This window comes from Salmo trutta, chromosome 19, assembly GCF_901001165.1.
Source record: "Salmo trutta chromosome 19, fSalTru1.1, whole genome shotgun sequence".
Taxonomy (NCBI): Eukaryota; Metazoa; Chordata; class Actinopteri; order Salmoniformes; family Salmonidae; genus Salmo; species Salmo trutta.
Genome location: NC_042975.1, coordinates 21004709 through 21021719, shown reverse-complemented (window position 1 = coordinate 21021719; position 17011 = coordinate 21004709). Strand labels below are relative to the sequence as shown.

At 40.0% G+C, this 17011-nt stretch overlaps 1 protein-coding gene across 1 annotated transcript; it reads left to right on the top strand.

The window, feature by feature from the left end:
- Window positions 1–10607: 10607 nt before the first annotated feature.
- LOC115154166 (brain-specific homeobox protein homolog) lies at window positions 10608–15082 on the top strand. The gene is made up of 3 exons (XM_029700118.1): window positions 10608–13450; window positions 13978–14168; window positions 14265–15082. Exons 1-3 carry the CDS (start codon window positions 13198–13200, stop codon window positions 14502–14504), a joined length of 684 nt encoding a protein of 227 aa, XP_029555978.1. The 5' UTR covers window positions 10608–13197; the 3' UTR covers window positions 14505–15082.
- Window positions 15083–17011: the final 1929 nt, after the last annotated feature.

The following is a 17011-nucleotide window of genomic DNA, read 5'->3' as shown; positions in this document are numbered from 1 at the left end:
CTCCAAGCGTGCCGTGCTACGAGGGCTGACCCTGTAAAACAACACATTTCATTGCACCTAGAATCTATATATTTTTTTATTAACACCAAATTCTATGACAATTTAGATTTTATTTATTTGTTATTTTATTTCACCTTTATTTAAAACCAGGTAGGCCAGTTGAGAACAAGTTCTCATTTACAACTGCGACCTGGCCAAGATAAAGCAAAGCAGTGCGACAAAAATAACAACACAGAGTTACACATAAACAAACGTACAGTCAATAACACAAAAGAAAAGAAAAACTGAAAAATCTATGTACACTGTGTGCAAATGTAGAAGAGTAGGGAGGTAGGCAATAAATAGCCCATAGAGGCGAAAATAATGACAATTTAGCATTAATACTGGAGTGATAAATGTGCAGATGATGATGTGCAAGTAGAGATGCTGGGGTGCAAAAGAGCAGGAGGGTAAGTAATAATATGGGGATGAGGTAGTTGGGTGTGCTATTTACAGATTGGCTGTGTACAGGTACAGTGATCGGTAAGCTGCTCTGACAGCTGATGCTTAAAGTTAGAGAGGGAGATATAAGACTCCAGCTTCAGAGATTTTTGCAATTCGTTCCAGTCAGTGGCAGCAGAGAACTGGAAGGATAGGCGGCCAAAGGAAGTGTTGGCTTTGGGGATGACCAGTGCAATATACCTGCTGGAGCGCATGCTACGGGTGGGTGTTGCTATGGTGACCAGTGAGCTGAGATTTTTATTTATTTATTTCACCTTTATTTAACCAGGTAGGCAAGTTGAGAACAAGTTCTCATTTACAATTGCGACCTGGCCAGATAAGGCCAGTGGGTTTGGCGACGGATATGTAGTGAGGGTCAGCCAACGAGAGCACGCAGGTCACAGTGGTGGGTAGTATTTTTTCTTATTATTATTTTATTAAACCTTTATTTAACCAGGAAGGGCTCATTGAGATTTAAAATCTCTTTTTCAAGAGCGTCCTGGCCAAGATAGGCAGCACCAAGTCATTACAAAAATTACAGATAAACAACATGAAAAACTACAAGTAAGTAGTATATGGGGCTTTGGTGATAAAATGGATGTCACTGTGATAGACTACATCCAGTTTGCTGAGTAGAGTGTTGGGGGCTATTTTGTAAACGACATCGCCGAAGTCAAGGATCGGTAGGATAGTCAGTTTTATGAGGGTATGTTTGGCGGCATGAGTGAAGGAGGCTTTGTTGCGAAATAGGAAGCCGATTCTAGATTTAATTTTGGATTGAAGATGCTTACTGAGAGTCTGGAAGGAGAGTTTACAGTCTAACCAGACACCTAGGTATTTGTAGTTGTCCACATATTCTAGGTCAGAACCGTCCAGAGTAGTAATGCTAGTCGGGAGGGAGGGTGTGGGCAGCAATCGGTTGAAGAGCATGCACTTAGTTTTACTAGCATTTGGAGGAGCAGTTGGAGGCCACGGAAGGAGTGTTGTATGGCGTTGAAGCTCGTTTGGAGGTTTGTTAGCGCAGTGTCCAAAGAAGGGCCAGATGTATACAGAATGGTGTCGTCTGCGTAGAGGTGGATCAGAGAATCACCAGCAGCAAGAGCGACATCATTGATATATACAGAGAAAAGAGTTGGCCAGAGAATTGAACCCTGTGGCACCCCCATAGAGACTGCCAGAGGTCCGGACAACAGGCCCTCCGATTTGACACACTGAATATCTGAGAAGTAGTTGGTGAACCAGGCGAAGCAGTCATTTGAGAAGCCAAGGCTATTGAGTCTACCTTTAAGAATGCAGTGATTGACTGAGTCGAAAGCCTTAACCAGGTCGATGAATACGGCTGCACTGTACTGTCTTTTATCGATGGCGGTTATGATATCGTTTAGGACCTTGAGCGTGGCTGAGGTGCACCCATGATCAGCTCGGAAACCAGATTGCATAGAGGAGAAGGTACGGTGGGATTCGAAATGGTCGGTGATCTGTTTATTAACTTGGCTTTCGAAGATTTTAGAAAGGCAGGGCAGGATGGATATAGGTCAATAACAGTTTGGGGCTAGAGTGTCTCCCCCTATGAAGAGGGGGATGGCCGCGGCAGCTTTCCAATCTTTGGGGATCTCAGACGATAGGAAAGAGAGGTTGAATAGGCTAGTAATAGGGGTTGCAACAATTTTGGCTGATAATTTTAGAAAGAGAGGGTCCAGACTGTCTAGCCCAGCTGATTTGTAGGGATCCAGATTTTGGGGGGGGGGGGGCAAGTTGCTGCAGGGGGTGCTGAGATGTTGGCCGGGGTAGGGGTAGCCAGCCGTGGAAAAATGCTTATTGAAATTATCGATTATCGCAGATTTATCGGTGGTGACAGTGTTTCCTATCCTCAGTGCAGTGGGTAGCTGGGAGGAGGTGTTCTTATTCTCCATGGACTTTACAGTGTCCCAAAACTTTTTGGAATTAGTGCTACAGGAAGCAAATTTCTGTTTAAAAAAGCTAGCCTTAGCTTTCCTAACTGACTGAGTATATTGGTTCCTAACTTCCCTGGAAAGTTGCGTATCGTGGTGGATATTCGATGCTAATGCAGAACGCCACAGGATGTTTTTGTGCTGGTCAAGGGCAGTCAAGTCTGGGGTGAACCAAGGGCTATATCTGTTCTTAGTTCTAAATTTTTTGAATGGGGCATGCTTATTTAAGATGGTGAGGAAAGCACTTTTGAAGAGCAACCAGGCATCCTCTACTGACGGGATGAGGTCAATATCCTTCCAGGATACCCGGGCCAGGTCAATTAGAAAAGCCTGCTCGCTGAAGTGTTTTAGGGAGCGGTAAAAGGTTAGAAGAACTAACAACAAAGGTTAGGAGAATTTACGTAGCATGTTAGGTGAATTAGGTTAAGGTTAGCAAAAGCGTTAGGATTAACAACATTTTTACAGTTGTCCCAGATGCGACTCGAACCCGCAAACTTTGGATTTCTAGACGGTCACGGTATACGCCTATCCATTCTCCCCGACCAACCTTGCTTTTGTTTCAGTTATTCAGCATTTGTAACATAACATAACATATCGTATTTAATGGATGTGCAAACATTTCAATCCAGTCTTAAGGTATTAGGGGTGCAATTTTGTGGACTATGTAGGACCATCATGGGAAACTCTCATATAGAGTCTGGAAATTGTGGGTATGCCTCACAAAAGGATTCCAGTTCTTACAGCTTGCATTTACAGAATAAACATATACTATTGAATCGAAAGTGGGTCAAGGAAAATAATAATTAGGAGAATATTTGCTAAATGTACTTTTGTTTTGGAAATGTAAATAATCAGTGCTGGTTGAGGCAGAGCCTCTGATTTAACGCCTGGCCTGCTCTCCACTATAGCTGCTTCAGCCCTTCACTTTCAATCAAAACCATCCAGTCATCAGTATTACTTCAACCTGACAACTTTAGACAATTCTGTTTTTTCAGCAGATTCCCAAACGACAAAACTAGTAGTGCTGATTGGTTAGCTCTCTGCCTGTCCCTTTGTCTGCCCTCTCCGTTTATTCTATCCCCCATTTCCCTTTTCACCGATCCAAACGATAGCGCTATTAGCCTGCTGGAAATCTTCCTGTCTTGGCATTATAGGGGCCTTGTTGTATTTTGTCAGGAAACCCAACTTTAATACAGAGTCACTTAGTCTTCATAAAAGGGATCTATTAAGGTAAGCTTGTCAGCGTGTGGTTGAATTTATGCAATAGTGTCATCCATCTTGAAAATAATGAATTATGATTTAGTGTGTTTGTGTGTGACAGTCAATCTCTGATTCTTTCCAGTATATGAAAAAAAAGAGTCAGTCATTCAGGGTAAAAATGAGGGTCAGTCAATGCTGATGTTAAATATTGGTATAGTGCTCCAAAACATTTCATTTTTAAATGTAGACTTATATCCTAAATGTTTAAATGAATGACTATACTGCATATGGTCAAGTTTATGAGTATATATACGTTTACAGGTTGATATCACCATCTTGCATTGATAAAATAGGCACATGCTATCTGCTGTATTAAGAAATAAACAATAAATAATTTGTGTTTGGGAATAATCTGGTTATTGAACCACTGAGAAAAATTTACCAAATGTGTAGCCTATAGAATCAGTTTTCAATAAACTATTGTAAAATCTCTACCAAATTATAACCAACAATTTTGTTGGTATAAATAGAATATGGATGGAAATGTAGGGTATGGTGACATATAGGTGACACCGAAAACAACTAGGTTGCCCTCTTCTGGCCAGTGTAAAACTGATAGATAATTGATGGGAGTGTCTATGGCTAATTAGTTTCTGCTCTCACAGTAAGAAGAAAAGTACAGTTGTTTTTGAAAGGGATGACAGATTTAATGTGATTTCATTTTTTTTAAATCTGATATATTGGCACTCAATGCTGGCAATGAAATACTAGCATTAGTGCATCTTTCAGTATTTGGGACAGTTTTACAGTAGTTATTTCTGGAATAGCAACAGATGTGATCACAAATGAACATACTCTTGAGAAGAGTATTGAGAAGCTGCTATAAGAACAGTAATACATATAGCCATATAAAAACCCACATAAAATGTGGATATACTATAGTTGCAATGGTTATTAAAATGATGTTCTGGATTTTACCAGACATAACCTGCCATGTAAATATTTAGAAGTTCAAATAAATGTGAAATTGAAATGAGAACGACCAGGGTTTGGTCAGAAGATATTGTATCAAATATCAAAGTTATCCTGGGCAGATGCCCTGAGTGAAGCTCTATAATAGAAGAGGTGCCTATGAGGGCCCATCCTTTCCCACTGATCTCCCAGAGAACAAAGTGGACCTCAGAGGAGACACATACCTGCAACCCCTTGGCTCAATCCAGTGGAAATTATGTGATAATTATAATGAAATTACCAACACTTAGGGCCTCTCTCCCTGAAGTGTGTTGACAGGGGGCCGCCCGCGGCTGACCCCTGTATTCTAAGTGACCTCACGCTCATCATTGTGTGTGTGTGTTTGTGTGTCAGTTTGCAGGTGCAGGATGTACAGCTTCATGGGCGAAGGGCTGTTCTGTGCAGACGTGGGGAACATCCTCCTGATTGTTTCTACGGCAACCGATTATTGGATGCAGTACCGGCACTCCAACAACTACATGCATCAGGGCCTGTGGCGGTACTGCATGCCGGGGAAATGCTTCACACACAATGACAGCATCAGTGAGGACTACAGCCAGTGCACACAATGCTGTCATAACACTGTCATAACACCCAAAACATGTCATAGCAAGCCATAAATGGTATATGAGTGGTGCTATTTCCATGTTATGTGCCATGTCAGTGGTACGGCTTATGAATCACAATATGATGTGATGGGAGCTATACCAATCACACCACAGCTTGTTGATTTTGGCACGAAAGTGTCATTATCCTAGTCACAGCATGAGCATCAAGGCTTGCTTTCCATAGCAAGATTCATATTTGCCAAGCACAGTTCAAACATGTCATCAATATGGTTAGTTTCAGGTCAGAACAGGCCAGGGTCAGCCTCTCTTGTACCCTGACAATTCCTGTTAACCTTTGACCCCCTGCAGCCCACTTAGATGCCACCAGAGCATTATCAGCATCATGGCCTTCATCCACTCCTCGTTCTTCAACAGGTTTGACAAAACCTTTGCTGCAGGCAAATTGTTCTTCATCTCATGTAAGTTGGGTTCATTTACTTCTTTTCACTTATTTTACACATTTTACATAGGGCGTTTTCACATATGAAATTATGTACCCTGGTTCGGTTTCCTGGAGCGTTTGTGGGAATTCTACAGAACACATTTTGCTTTCACAATACCTGAAATAACCGTTTCAGGGTGCGATTAGAAAGACGCACATTCTACATGACATTAGCGAGCTAGCTTGTTTACAATGCGCAAAAAAGGTCCATGTGACCCCCTCCACAATACCTGGTGCTCTGGTCCTGGATCTTGGACCCACTAATCACGCAGGTCCAGGATTTGTGTCAGCCAGGGTTCGTTTGAGTTTCACACAAGCTTTATAGCGCGGATCAGGGTACCAAAAGCTCCGGGATCCTGATCATAAGCGGATATGTGAAAGCGCCTGTGTGGTTTTCTTTCCATGTCAACTGTATGATAAGTGATATAAGGCTGATATCTATATTTGTTGGATGCTGAATACAACTTTTTGTTCAAATTCAAAGGTTCTGTCGGTCGAATGGTGTCTAATTGTTTTTATGAACCACGTGGTTTTTGAAGAATAAAACTTAAATACACCATGCAAAATGTGGCATGGAATAGCATAATGATATAATTGCAGTGACAAACAGAGCTTTGGGACACAACATCAGGTGTCTGTGTATTAGTTTGACTTTCTGAGTTGTGCATCGTCCTGGTGGTTGGCGACAGAACATATGTATAATCTCTAGGAACTCTATTTACCAGACGTAAAAAGAAATGTGTCCCTCACTATCAAATAAAAGTCCAAATAAATTTTTGGTCGGAACCGCACCATAAGACTTCCGAGTTAGACAGCGGGTTGCCATTAGACCACGCACTTCGCGCGAGACGTCCTGCCACGGAATCTACCACTGTTTTACACAGCAGGAAGGAATATGGTGCGGTTTGGACAAAAGTAGGATTCTGACATTTAATTGATAGCAAGGAACACCTTTCATTTTACGTCTGGTAAGTAGAGTTCCTAGAGATTACACATATGCTTTTGTTGACAGGAAACGTTTTTTTAGTGAAGCCGGCTATATTGTGGTATGGTTATTTTCCGTCGCCAACCACCAGAACGATGCACAACTCAGGGAGTTCAACCAATACACAGACTCCCGATGTTGTCACAAAGCTATGGCGAATCGTGACTATGGGACCTACGCCTTCAGAGGGAACAAAAATCTTCCAACACATTGTATCAAACTCAAAAATCAAGAAAACATAGCATCACTTAATGCGCCCAACATGATATGTTCTGTAGTCGGAAATGTATGGTTCTAGTGAAGGAGGCGCAATGCTTTTTTATGTAATTTATGAATGAATCAAACAGGCCTGGGCGTGCTTCAGGCTGCCGCACACACAGAGTCAGAATCGGCATGGACACAACATGTGGCACAGAGCATAAAATAATGCGACCAGCGAAACAAAAAAACACAGTCTTTACATAACCTATGGTAACCTAACACCAATATCACCAATACCGACAACAACAGTGTCACATCAAAAGTGACATGCTCATTGTGCTAAAAGGACAGCGACCGTAATACCTGTGCACTCCATGGTGCTGAAGGAGAGACAGTTTTGGTCAAACTCATAGACACGGCTGATAGACAGGCGATAGCAGTCACACAGCATCAAATAATGTCAAAGAATAAGCATCACATTCAGTCCAGTAGGCCCCATGAAATCATAACAATACAAAAGCACAACCATTTAATTCCGAAAGGAAATTAACAAACCAGCTATTACTTCCCATTGCAAATATATTTTATCACGTTCATCACACTAACCGGTGAGCTAACATTTAAATGCAACAATGTTTCACAGTCATTATTTTCAATGAGATAGCTAACAGCAAGGAAGCTGCAAAAAATAAAACAGTGTAATTCACCAGATGATCATTTGAAAAAAAGGTTTGAAAGTTGTTCTTGAAAAGGGTGATACTAACAGTTTAGTAACAACATCCAAATTGAGGCCTTCTGTCCACCTTCTGAAGGCCTAGCCAATGGCTGACTGAGCTAGCTCGATTTTTCTACCCAGAGACCACCAAAGAAAAATCCTGATTGGATAATTTTTTCTCTTCAGTATTAACCCTTCTCTATCCAACACAAACTCAAGAGGTGAAAGCAGAAGACCACTACAATTATTGGAAAGATGAAAAAGAAATTAAAACAACATTTAAAATAAAATAAAAACATTTAAAATAAATCTTTAGGCCTTCTCTGAAGGCCCTCACAGTTCCCCACTGTATAATTGTCTGGATGAAATCTGGTTCTGGTTGAAGCAAGGTCAGATACTCAAATTATAACGATAACTAGCTAGGTTTCCATCCAATTGTTGACAGATTTTTATGCAAATTTCTAAAATATGTATAAAGACAATATGCTAATTTTCCCACCAGAGATGTGTTTCCATCAAATTGGCTTGTTGTGGATAAAAGACTGTGCATGATGACATTGTAAATGTAACCGATGTGAAATGGCTAGTTAGTTAGCGGTGGTGCGCGCTAATAGCGTTTCAATCAGTGACGTCACTCGCTCTGAGACTTGAAGTAGGGTTTCCCCTTGCAACGGCCGCGGCTTTTGTGGCGCGATGGGTAACGGTGCTTCGTGGGTGTCAGTTGTTAATGTGTGCAAGGATCCCTGGTTCGAGCCCGGGTTGGGGCGAAGAGAGGGACGGAACCTACACTGTTACATAAACATAAAAATTACTTTTTCGCTTAAATTCCCATGTACCAAATAAAAAATACAAGTTAAATGGGTTTCCATCACATTTTCTACTGATGGTTTTGGCAACAGCTTACAGACACAGTGCGGGTATAGCCTATAAATGATAAGATTATTATGGACAAAAGAGCAAGATCATTTTTATTTGTCAAATGGCAGCCAAGCATTATCACCATGTCTCCAGAATAAGACCCTCAATATTTATTGGAAAGGGGCATCAGGCTCATCACCATGAAGTTTCACCACCCTGTGAAGTTCATCATAACTTATTTCATATGTAGCCTAATAAACTGCATCCTTTCCCGAGTCATAGTGGGAGAACCACACAACATATGACTCCAAGTTTACTTCGACATATGTTGGTTATTAGACCTATATCAATATTTGTGCATAAATCATTTCCACCACCGTTTCTCACATAATTAATTTGACCAACAAAAAGATCCCACCCTGTGTAGCATATTTTGTTTGTCAACATTTTGGAAAGTTTACAGACAAATGTGCTTTTTCCATCAGGCCTGTCATGACATTTTTTATCCGACATGTAGTCTACTTTACTCGCATAAAAAGTTTGTATGTATAAAATGTATAAAAATGTAATTCTGTGTTTCAATGTATTTGCAGGGACTTTAAATATTGCAATATTGTTTACATTTTTGCATGTGTCTGCCCTTGTGTTTGGCACTTTCAACATTAACCTGAAACAATACTAGAAAATAAGATCTTTAATTCCATCTTATTATTGACTAAATCTAGCCTATTGTTTACTAATTAGACATACAAAAGGAAATCAGACACTTCCCAACAGCAAACTGTTCACTAAATAAGTGTGCATAATTGTGTATCAGTGTTGAAATTGATCAGTATTCACTGACGTCACAATTTGACAGATTTCCATGTTAAAACCTAAAGCATAAAACCCTTAAGACTTTTAAGAATCAAAGAAATGCAAAAACATGGATGCCATCGTTAAATGATGTGATGTTGCAGTAAGTAGTTTGGTCTCTTTTTCTCTCCAGGCTTTTTCGTGTTGCTAGCAATGGCAGTGTACACTGGCGTGACGATTAATTACTATGGTAAACGCTATGGCAACTGGAGGTTCTCCTGGTCCTTCATCATCGGCTGGGTGTCAGTGGTGCTAAACTTATTTTATTTATTTAACCATTATTCAGCCAGGTAAGTCATGAGAACAAATGTGTACCAATTCAATTATGAATATGTACAGCTCCTAACTACTTGAACAAGCAACAATCTCCTTACAGACAATCTCCTTTGTTGGAATATAGAATTTTGGATGGTAGCTGAATTGTGTTTTATATCGTTTTGGTCTACATGCACTTCAGTGTGTGTGTGTGTGTGTGTGTGTGTGTGTGTGTGTGTGTGTGTGTGTGTGTGTGTGTGTGTGTGTGTGTGTGTGTGTGTGTGTGCGTGTGTGCGTGCGTGCGTGTGTGTGTCTGTGTGTCTGTGCGTGCATGCGTGTGTGTGTGCGTACGTGCATGATCCAAGTACTTGAAATAAAATGTGACAGATGTGACAGATGCATAAATATACTGTCTCCTGTATGTAGGTATAGCTATTAACAATCTAATTACGCTTTAGCAGAGTTGGGCAGGCTTCAAGAAATTATAGAACACAACTGCCCAGCGTCAGGCTACAGAAGAATAGCAGTTGTTTTCAAGTGTGTATCTTTTGGAAAATGTTAGTAATAGTTTTATAGCATGTATGGGGATGCACAATAAGCTGCTATGTTGAACACATATGCTATTATTATATAGGCTATCATAAAAAAAATCTATATTTTTGGATCATACAACAATGTTTTGGTCCTGTGGCAGGCATTCTTGTACAACATGATGAATGATATGATTGTCCAGACTAACTGGATTGGTTAAGTGGAAGACCGCGATAAACCTATTGCATGCAAGATGATACACTGGTGCAGGGTAAACATATTTGCCAAACACATTGTGTGTGGAATTTGTGTCATGATTTCACTTTGATTGGTTAAACATTGACTGAAGTTAATTGATGGTAGTCAGAAATGTTTAGGCCACCATTTCCCAAACTCTGGGGACCCCAAGGGGCGGACATTTTGTTTTTTGCCCTAGCACTACACAGCTGTATCAAATAATCAAATCTAGATGAGTTGAATATTTGAACCAGCTGTGCAGTGCTAGGGGAAAAAAACAAATGCGCACCCCTTGTGGTCCCCAGGACAGAGTTTGGGAAACTCTGGTTTAGGCCTATAGGACAATGTTTTGCGATAAAGGTGTTGGAAAAATGTATGCATATTTCAATTAATATGACATTGCCTTCCTGTATTTCCCAATCAATCATGATGTTACATATCAATTGATGCCAAAAGGTCAGTGAAGACTAAGGATCTAATAAAACATGTTCTTCACGTGCCCGCGCCTCTGGTACATGATGGGAAGCCCCGACGCAAAACAAAGACGAATGTCAAAACAATATATAGCATTTTTCGACTTAATTTGATTTATCTTGTTACCAGATCAATAAATATAGTAACACTGCAACCAAAAAAAAAAGAATGACCAGACGACATCTCTGAAGCTAAACTATGTATTGCCAAATAGAATGCTGCAAACCTCTTATCCAAGAAAATGTGACACTTAAAGGCGCAGCATGGTCAATCCACTACCTGCATTGGCCGTGTAGCATTTACAGTGATACGGCCTCTGCAGAAGTCAGGTCATTCATACTTCTTGGGCTGTGTGGAGCAGCGCATAGCTGTTGTGAAGGAAGTTGTCAAGGAAGTGAGTTTGTGTTTATATAGGACCTCCCGGCCCCACCTACCATCAACCAATCACACGGAGCCCTCCGCATTGTTACAGCATTTGGGAGGCGCACAGCAATGTGGTAGGGAGCTCAATTTGGCCTCTGCGTGGCTCCGGAGGCTCCGCAATTCCGTCACACATCCATACAGCGCCTCCATACAGCGCCTCCGACAACATTTTCAGATCAAGCATAAACTGGCTTTTAGAATTGACGCTCTGGCGCCCAGGCATCACATTTTACTTGATGAAATGGCTGTTAAAAGCCGATTAACCCCACCTTAAGAACGGAACGGATCTTATTGACTATCCGTGCAAAGACGATTTCATCACCATTGTTTATTTACCCTACTTTCAAATTTTCCTCTAAAACCAACTAGTTACCCTGATGTTATTTTAAGAAGGGCTGGGGAGGCGCACGTGCATGTCAGAGGTCTCCTCAACTTAGTTCATGGTTTAGCTGGAAATACTCAAAATACTACTATGCTTTGCAAGTGTTTGTTTTTTTCAGCAAGATAATTTGTTCTATAGGCCTATTATCTTCAACAAATGTTTATACAAGTAGCCTTCTACAGATATGTCAAAAGGGGCCTCAAGAGGATTACCAAAGTGAACTAAGACCTGCAAGTCATGTCATATCACTTCATTCGATCAACTGTCGAATTGTGCAGTTGCCGTAAAAGCCTATGATTTTTGGACTCTGCTCAGAGAGAGAAACAAACGAAAACAGTGCCTCAAGCTGTCACATTTCCAAGTTCATTAAACTGGTGCTACATTCCATTTGGAGTCATTTGCAAGGTGCACATTCATTTTCCTTATACAAGCTCATGCATATGGAGGACATGTTTAAGATTTGGCGCAGTAATGCAATTTCGTGAGTAATTGAATCCAGTAATTAATTTGTTCTGCCTACCTGATCAAATGGAAATACTGTCCTCGCGCCCAAGGATTACTACTTCCGCTCTAACATCTCCCCTAATTGCCTAATAGCATTGCAGCGAAAATTCTGCCTGCATTAAGACACTTTCACATTAGCCAGCGTGATTGGAAATGTGATGACAACACGATATCAACAAATTAAGGCTTCAGTCGCCTAAATGTCGCAGGAGCACCACTTGTACTCTCACAGATTTTAATACCAACAATTACAGCCAATTTAGGGCGGAATTAGCAGCTCAAAATGACTAACTAAGAAAAGATAGTATAGGAAACTGACTAGCCTAGGGATTACTACAACAGGCTACTGTTGCACAAAACAATAAGTAATGCCATTTAGAGTAGTAAATGTTAGTGTTCTGTCGTCTATTTGGGAATGCCACCAGCAGTCCCACAGATGTTAGGAGTAATTCAACAAGTCTAAGATAGGCTACATGTAGAAAGTGAAACGTTATCATTTGTTAATCATTGGTGTTGCCTAGTAATGGCGTATACCTTGTTATAAACAGTTGATGTTTATAAATAGGCTATAAATTGCACCACAGTTTATGTGACATATATGGTAGTCTAATGGCTTAAAATAGTAGGATATATGTTTATACTCAAATTTGACTGGAAAAGGGGCGAATGGAAGCAAGTTTGACTGAGGCGCGTGAACAAATGCAGGACTTCCGTGGGAAGGCTTTTTCAGCACCATGGCGAGCGACCCTCCCTCTTCGTCATCACCATGATTAATCCATACAAAACTCATTCCATGCTCCGCCCCACTGGCGTCCTATTGGCTGATTACACATCAATTTCACAATTTACCACAGTCGCTCCCCTTGGATAAATAGTAGACTAATTTACCTCCCACTGGCACTGAATAAATAGTAGGCTAATCTGCCTGGCACCACTCACTGGCTGCCACACAGACGACAATTCTAGCGTTTGAGACTGACGAGACGGGCAAGAAGTTTAGTGCTACCCTTCCCTGGTTTGTTAGGGTGCGCTTGGCATCAACACCACACGGACTCAATTTTGAAAGTGTTTTCAGAGATTTAAGATGAATCTGAACTACACATCCCCCATGCCTCAGATGCCAGCCCAGAGGTCAACGTCGTTCTTCATCGAAGATATTTTATTACACAAACCCAAGCCTCTGAGAGAGGTCTTCCACTCGCCGTTCTCAAGCTCTCTGGCGTCCCGAATGCCTCTCCTAGAATATGGATACCCACTGATGCCCACTCCGATACTAGCGCATCACCCGCACCATCCTCTACAAAAGCTGGACCATCACCAGTATTTCTTTACGTCTGGTAAGTCAACGAAGGCACTGGACTGGTAAATGCATTCACGATGCTAAGGCAGTCAGAGAGCGCAATGACAGTTAAGACATTAACGTTGACATTCCGTTAGGCCTATAAAGATTTAATTCCAAATGGGTCTTTTATAATGTTGGCGCATGCATCATTTCAATTTTAGTAGCCCATTAAACCTAATAGCCTGACAAAACGATGGAATTGTCTCCGGCGTTTTACAACAGGTGCATCGGCCTTTTCGCGCTTAAACATTGGTGCAAAAAATAAATAAATCCAACTCAATCAGAACAAAAACAATTTATACTAAATTATATAATGATTGGCTAACTATAACGAGGCCTAAAGTAATAGTATGAAGAAATTGCATGGAGTAAAACGCTTTAAAGCCTGATTTAAATAGGCCTTTTGATTTTCCCACATGCCTAGAGTTTGACATCTCATTTAACTTAACAAATGTATATGTTAATATCATTTTATTAAATATTGTGTTGTATTACATTTTGAATGCAATATTTATTTCACAGGGATGCAAATGCCGGCTTTATTTCAGCATCATCCAGAGTTACCGGGCAAGCATTGCAGACGCAGGAAGGCGAGAACGGTTTTCTCGGATTCTCAACTATCTGGTCTGGAAAAGAGATTTGAGATACAACGGTACTTATCCACGCCAGAACGAGTGGAGTTGGCAACAGCGTTAAGTCTCTCGGAAACCCAGGTAAGAAAACTAACATCACACAATCAACATAGCCTTCGGGATGGTCGCATTGTGCTGCGAAGCAAGTTTATTAAATATTCCACCTTTGTCACACAGGTGAAAACATGGTTTCAAAACAGAAGGATGAAGCATAAAAAGCAGCTGAGGAAAACACAAGATGACCAGAAAAATCTGAATGACTTAGATAGATCCATGGATAACGCAAGTGAGAGTGAACTCAACGAAAAAAATACAGATGATGTTAACAGTGGAATCGAGCCGAACTCGTACATTTTGGAAAATGAGGACGATGTTGATATCGAGGATGACATTTGCTCGCCAGAACCTTCAATATAGAGCAAGTGGCAAGTTGTTTTAAAAACATAATAACCATGACCCATTGTAAATGTAAATATTGAACTGTGTCTTTTCCATATGAAATTATATATAGCTTTTTTAAACAAATCAATGATAATGCAAAGTAGTATTTATTCAAGGGTATGCATAATATGTCACTACACATTCATTGTAGGCTCTGTCTATATTTATGTTTTCCGTGGCTGTAAAATGCATCATATCAAACAACTGTACATACAAAATATAATCTGAAGCAATGTTCATTATTAGGATGTTATTAATAATATTATTATTAGTATGACTATTATCTTTGAATCAAAAGTCAAACAAAAACCAGACATCATAATTCTAAGATTTTTTTGGGGAATGTTTAAAGCCACAAGTTGAATATTTTGCGAGAAAATCTTTGAGAAACATTTGTATATAACTACTTTGATAACAAAATCGACATCTCAATTGCAGCATGTCACATTTTTAACCTATCTTTTTGCACTTTCGTTCAGCCTAATGAAAGATGTTGCAGCATATGCCCTTTGAAGTGTTATTGCTTTACTATTAAAACGTGCATGATAACCAGAGCTAATTGTTTATTTAGCCTGTACCATTTATCGTTCACATTAGTTGGTTTTATTATTAGGCTAAGGGATTAAAGTTTCATTTTCCTCTAAACTTGGATGAATTGACCAATGTTTCAATTCAATGCCAGTTAATACTTTATTCGTTCGTTATTAATAAATAATTCTATCTTTATAGGACACTGGAGATTTAACTAGAACATATATTTTTTATTTAAATAGTTTTATAGTAATACTCATACTTTTGAAAATCAATTTTAGCCAATGATTATGTCAGTCCGGTTCTACGACCTCTTTTGTACTTCAATAATAATAGCATCTTCATTATAACTAATTATGGTTATACTAATATTTTTAAGTAGCCTATTATTGTGCATAGGCCTATCCACATTAATATCTTTAGAAAATGCACCGTCCGTATCTATAGAAGAGATCAGTTGTAATAGCTTTTTACTAACGTAACCCACCTATTAAAGAACCAGGAGCCATTTAGCTGTGGAGGTAATGTGAATCCGAGGCTGCCTGTTTAAGTTGCTCATGCGGTTGTAAACCTTGGTAGGTGGGACCCCGCTGAGTGAGGAATACAATAAAGACTTCCTCACACCAGAACAAATAGTTGTTACATGCAACTTGGAGGAAGCTATTCATAAACATTCTCATGACTTTTATTCAACTTGAGTTATTCTGCCACTGGATCACCAAATGTCTTAGGAAGAGCAGAAAGAGAAGACGTGCACCACTGACTCAAGCAGTCGACTCAAAACATGGGCCCCTCACAAATTGCGTTCAATGCTAAGCTAAATGGGGACATTTGGACAGATATTTAAGTCAAATAATGTGTGCATAATGTTGTTGACATTAAAAGTAAACCAACCCATCGTTGGTCTTTGCCTCTCCGTGGTAGAATATTACTCGAAAGTTGTTCCCAAAAGGAATGAATCGCTGGCGTAGTAAAATAGGCTACCAGCTCCAACCAAACTAAATTTGACACTCAAGTCAACTGATTTGTTCAGAAAATTAAAAAATGTAACGAATGTTGTAAAACAGAAAAATATTCTGGAAGTATGGAAAGAATGCAGGATAAAGTAATTCAGTATAGCCTAGAAATTCAGTCACCTCTTGCAACACAACTGCCACACCTGAAAATAATATGCATTGATTATTTAAATATTCTCCACCTGTATCAATCAGCCATCACTTAATTGCTTGGCCAATCAACAGAGACACTAACAGAAAACGATTTGGACAAATAACAGCAAAGGGAATTGAGAGCCCTTCATTGTATAGTGAATGATACATGGAGATGTTAGTAATAATAGCATGCTTTAATTTAAACACAACAGTAAATGTTGGGGGTTTAAATTACAACATTGAAAACAGCGTCCATGACTTGGTGAAAGTAACTCCATAACACACCCATTTTTAATTTTCTCTGAATATGATCAAAATCAGTTAGTACACATTGTTAAAATATACTCACGTTAGATAATACTCATCAGTAGCATGCTAACATACAAATTTGACATTTGAGAAACATTGATGAATGTCTAATTCTGATGTGAGACTGAGAGCTGGAAGCAGCACTACCCTTTAGGCCTACAGGTGAGCAAGTAGCTAATTTCTTCTGTAATGGCAATGAGTGCAAAAACAAGGGCAGATTTTTATTTAAGTATCATCTCTAGTAGAAAAATACTTTCTTATTTTCCTTTCAGATAATGAGTATTCACTATTTGCTTTTAACTCAACCCCCCAAGAAACAAACACCCACCCACCAAGGAGTTGGAAGCCAGGGTCTGCCATGGTGCACCCCTGGAGCAGATTATAGGTTAAGTCCCTTACTCAAGGGTACAATGGCAGGAGCTGGTACGCCACTTGCCACCAGATTTTCCTATCAGAATTGGGATTCGATCCGGCAAACCTCTGGTTCCTGGC

Excerpts from the sequence above, each read along its gene's own strand:
- LOC115154166 (XM_029700118.1), top strand. The coding sequence starts at position 13,198 with ATGAATCTGAACTACACATCCCCCATGCCTCAGATGCCAGCCCAGAGG. Across the intron at positions 13,451-13,977 it reads CCAGTATTTCTTTACGTCTG|GGATGCAAATGCCGGCTTTA; the intron begins GTAAGTCAACGA and ends TTTATTTCACAG. Across the intron at positions 14,169-14,264 it reads TAAGTCTCTCGGAAACCCAG|GTGAAAACATGGTTTCAAAA; the intron begins GTAAGAAAACTA and ends TTTGTCACACAG.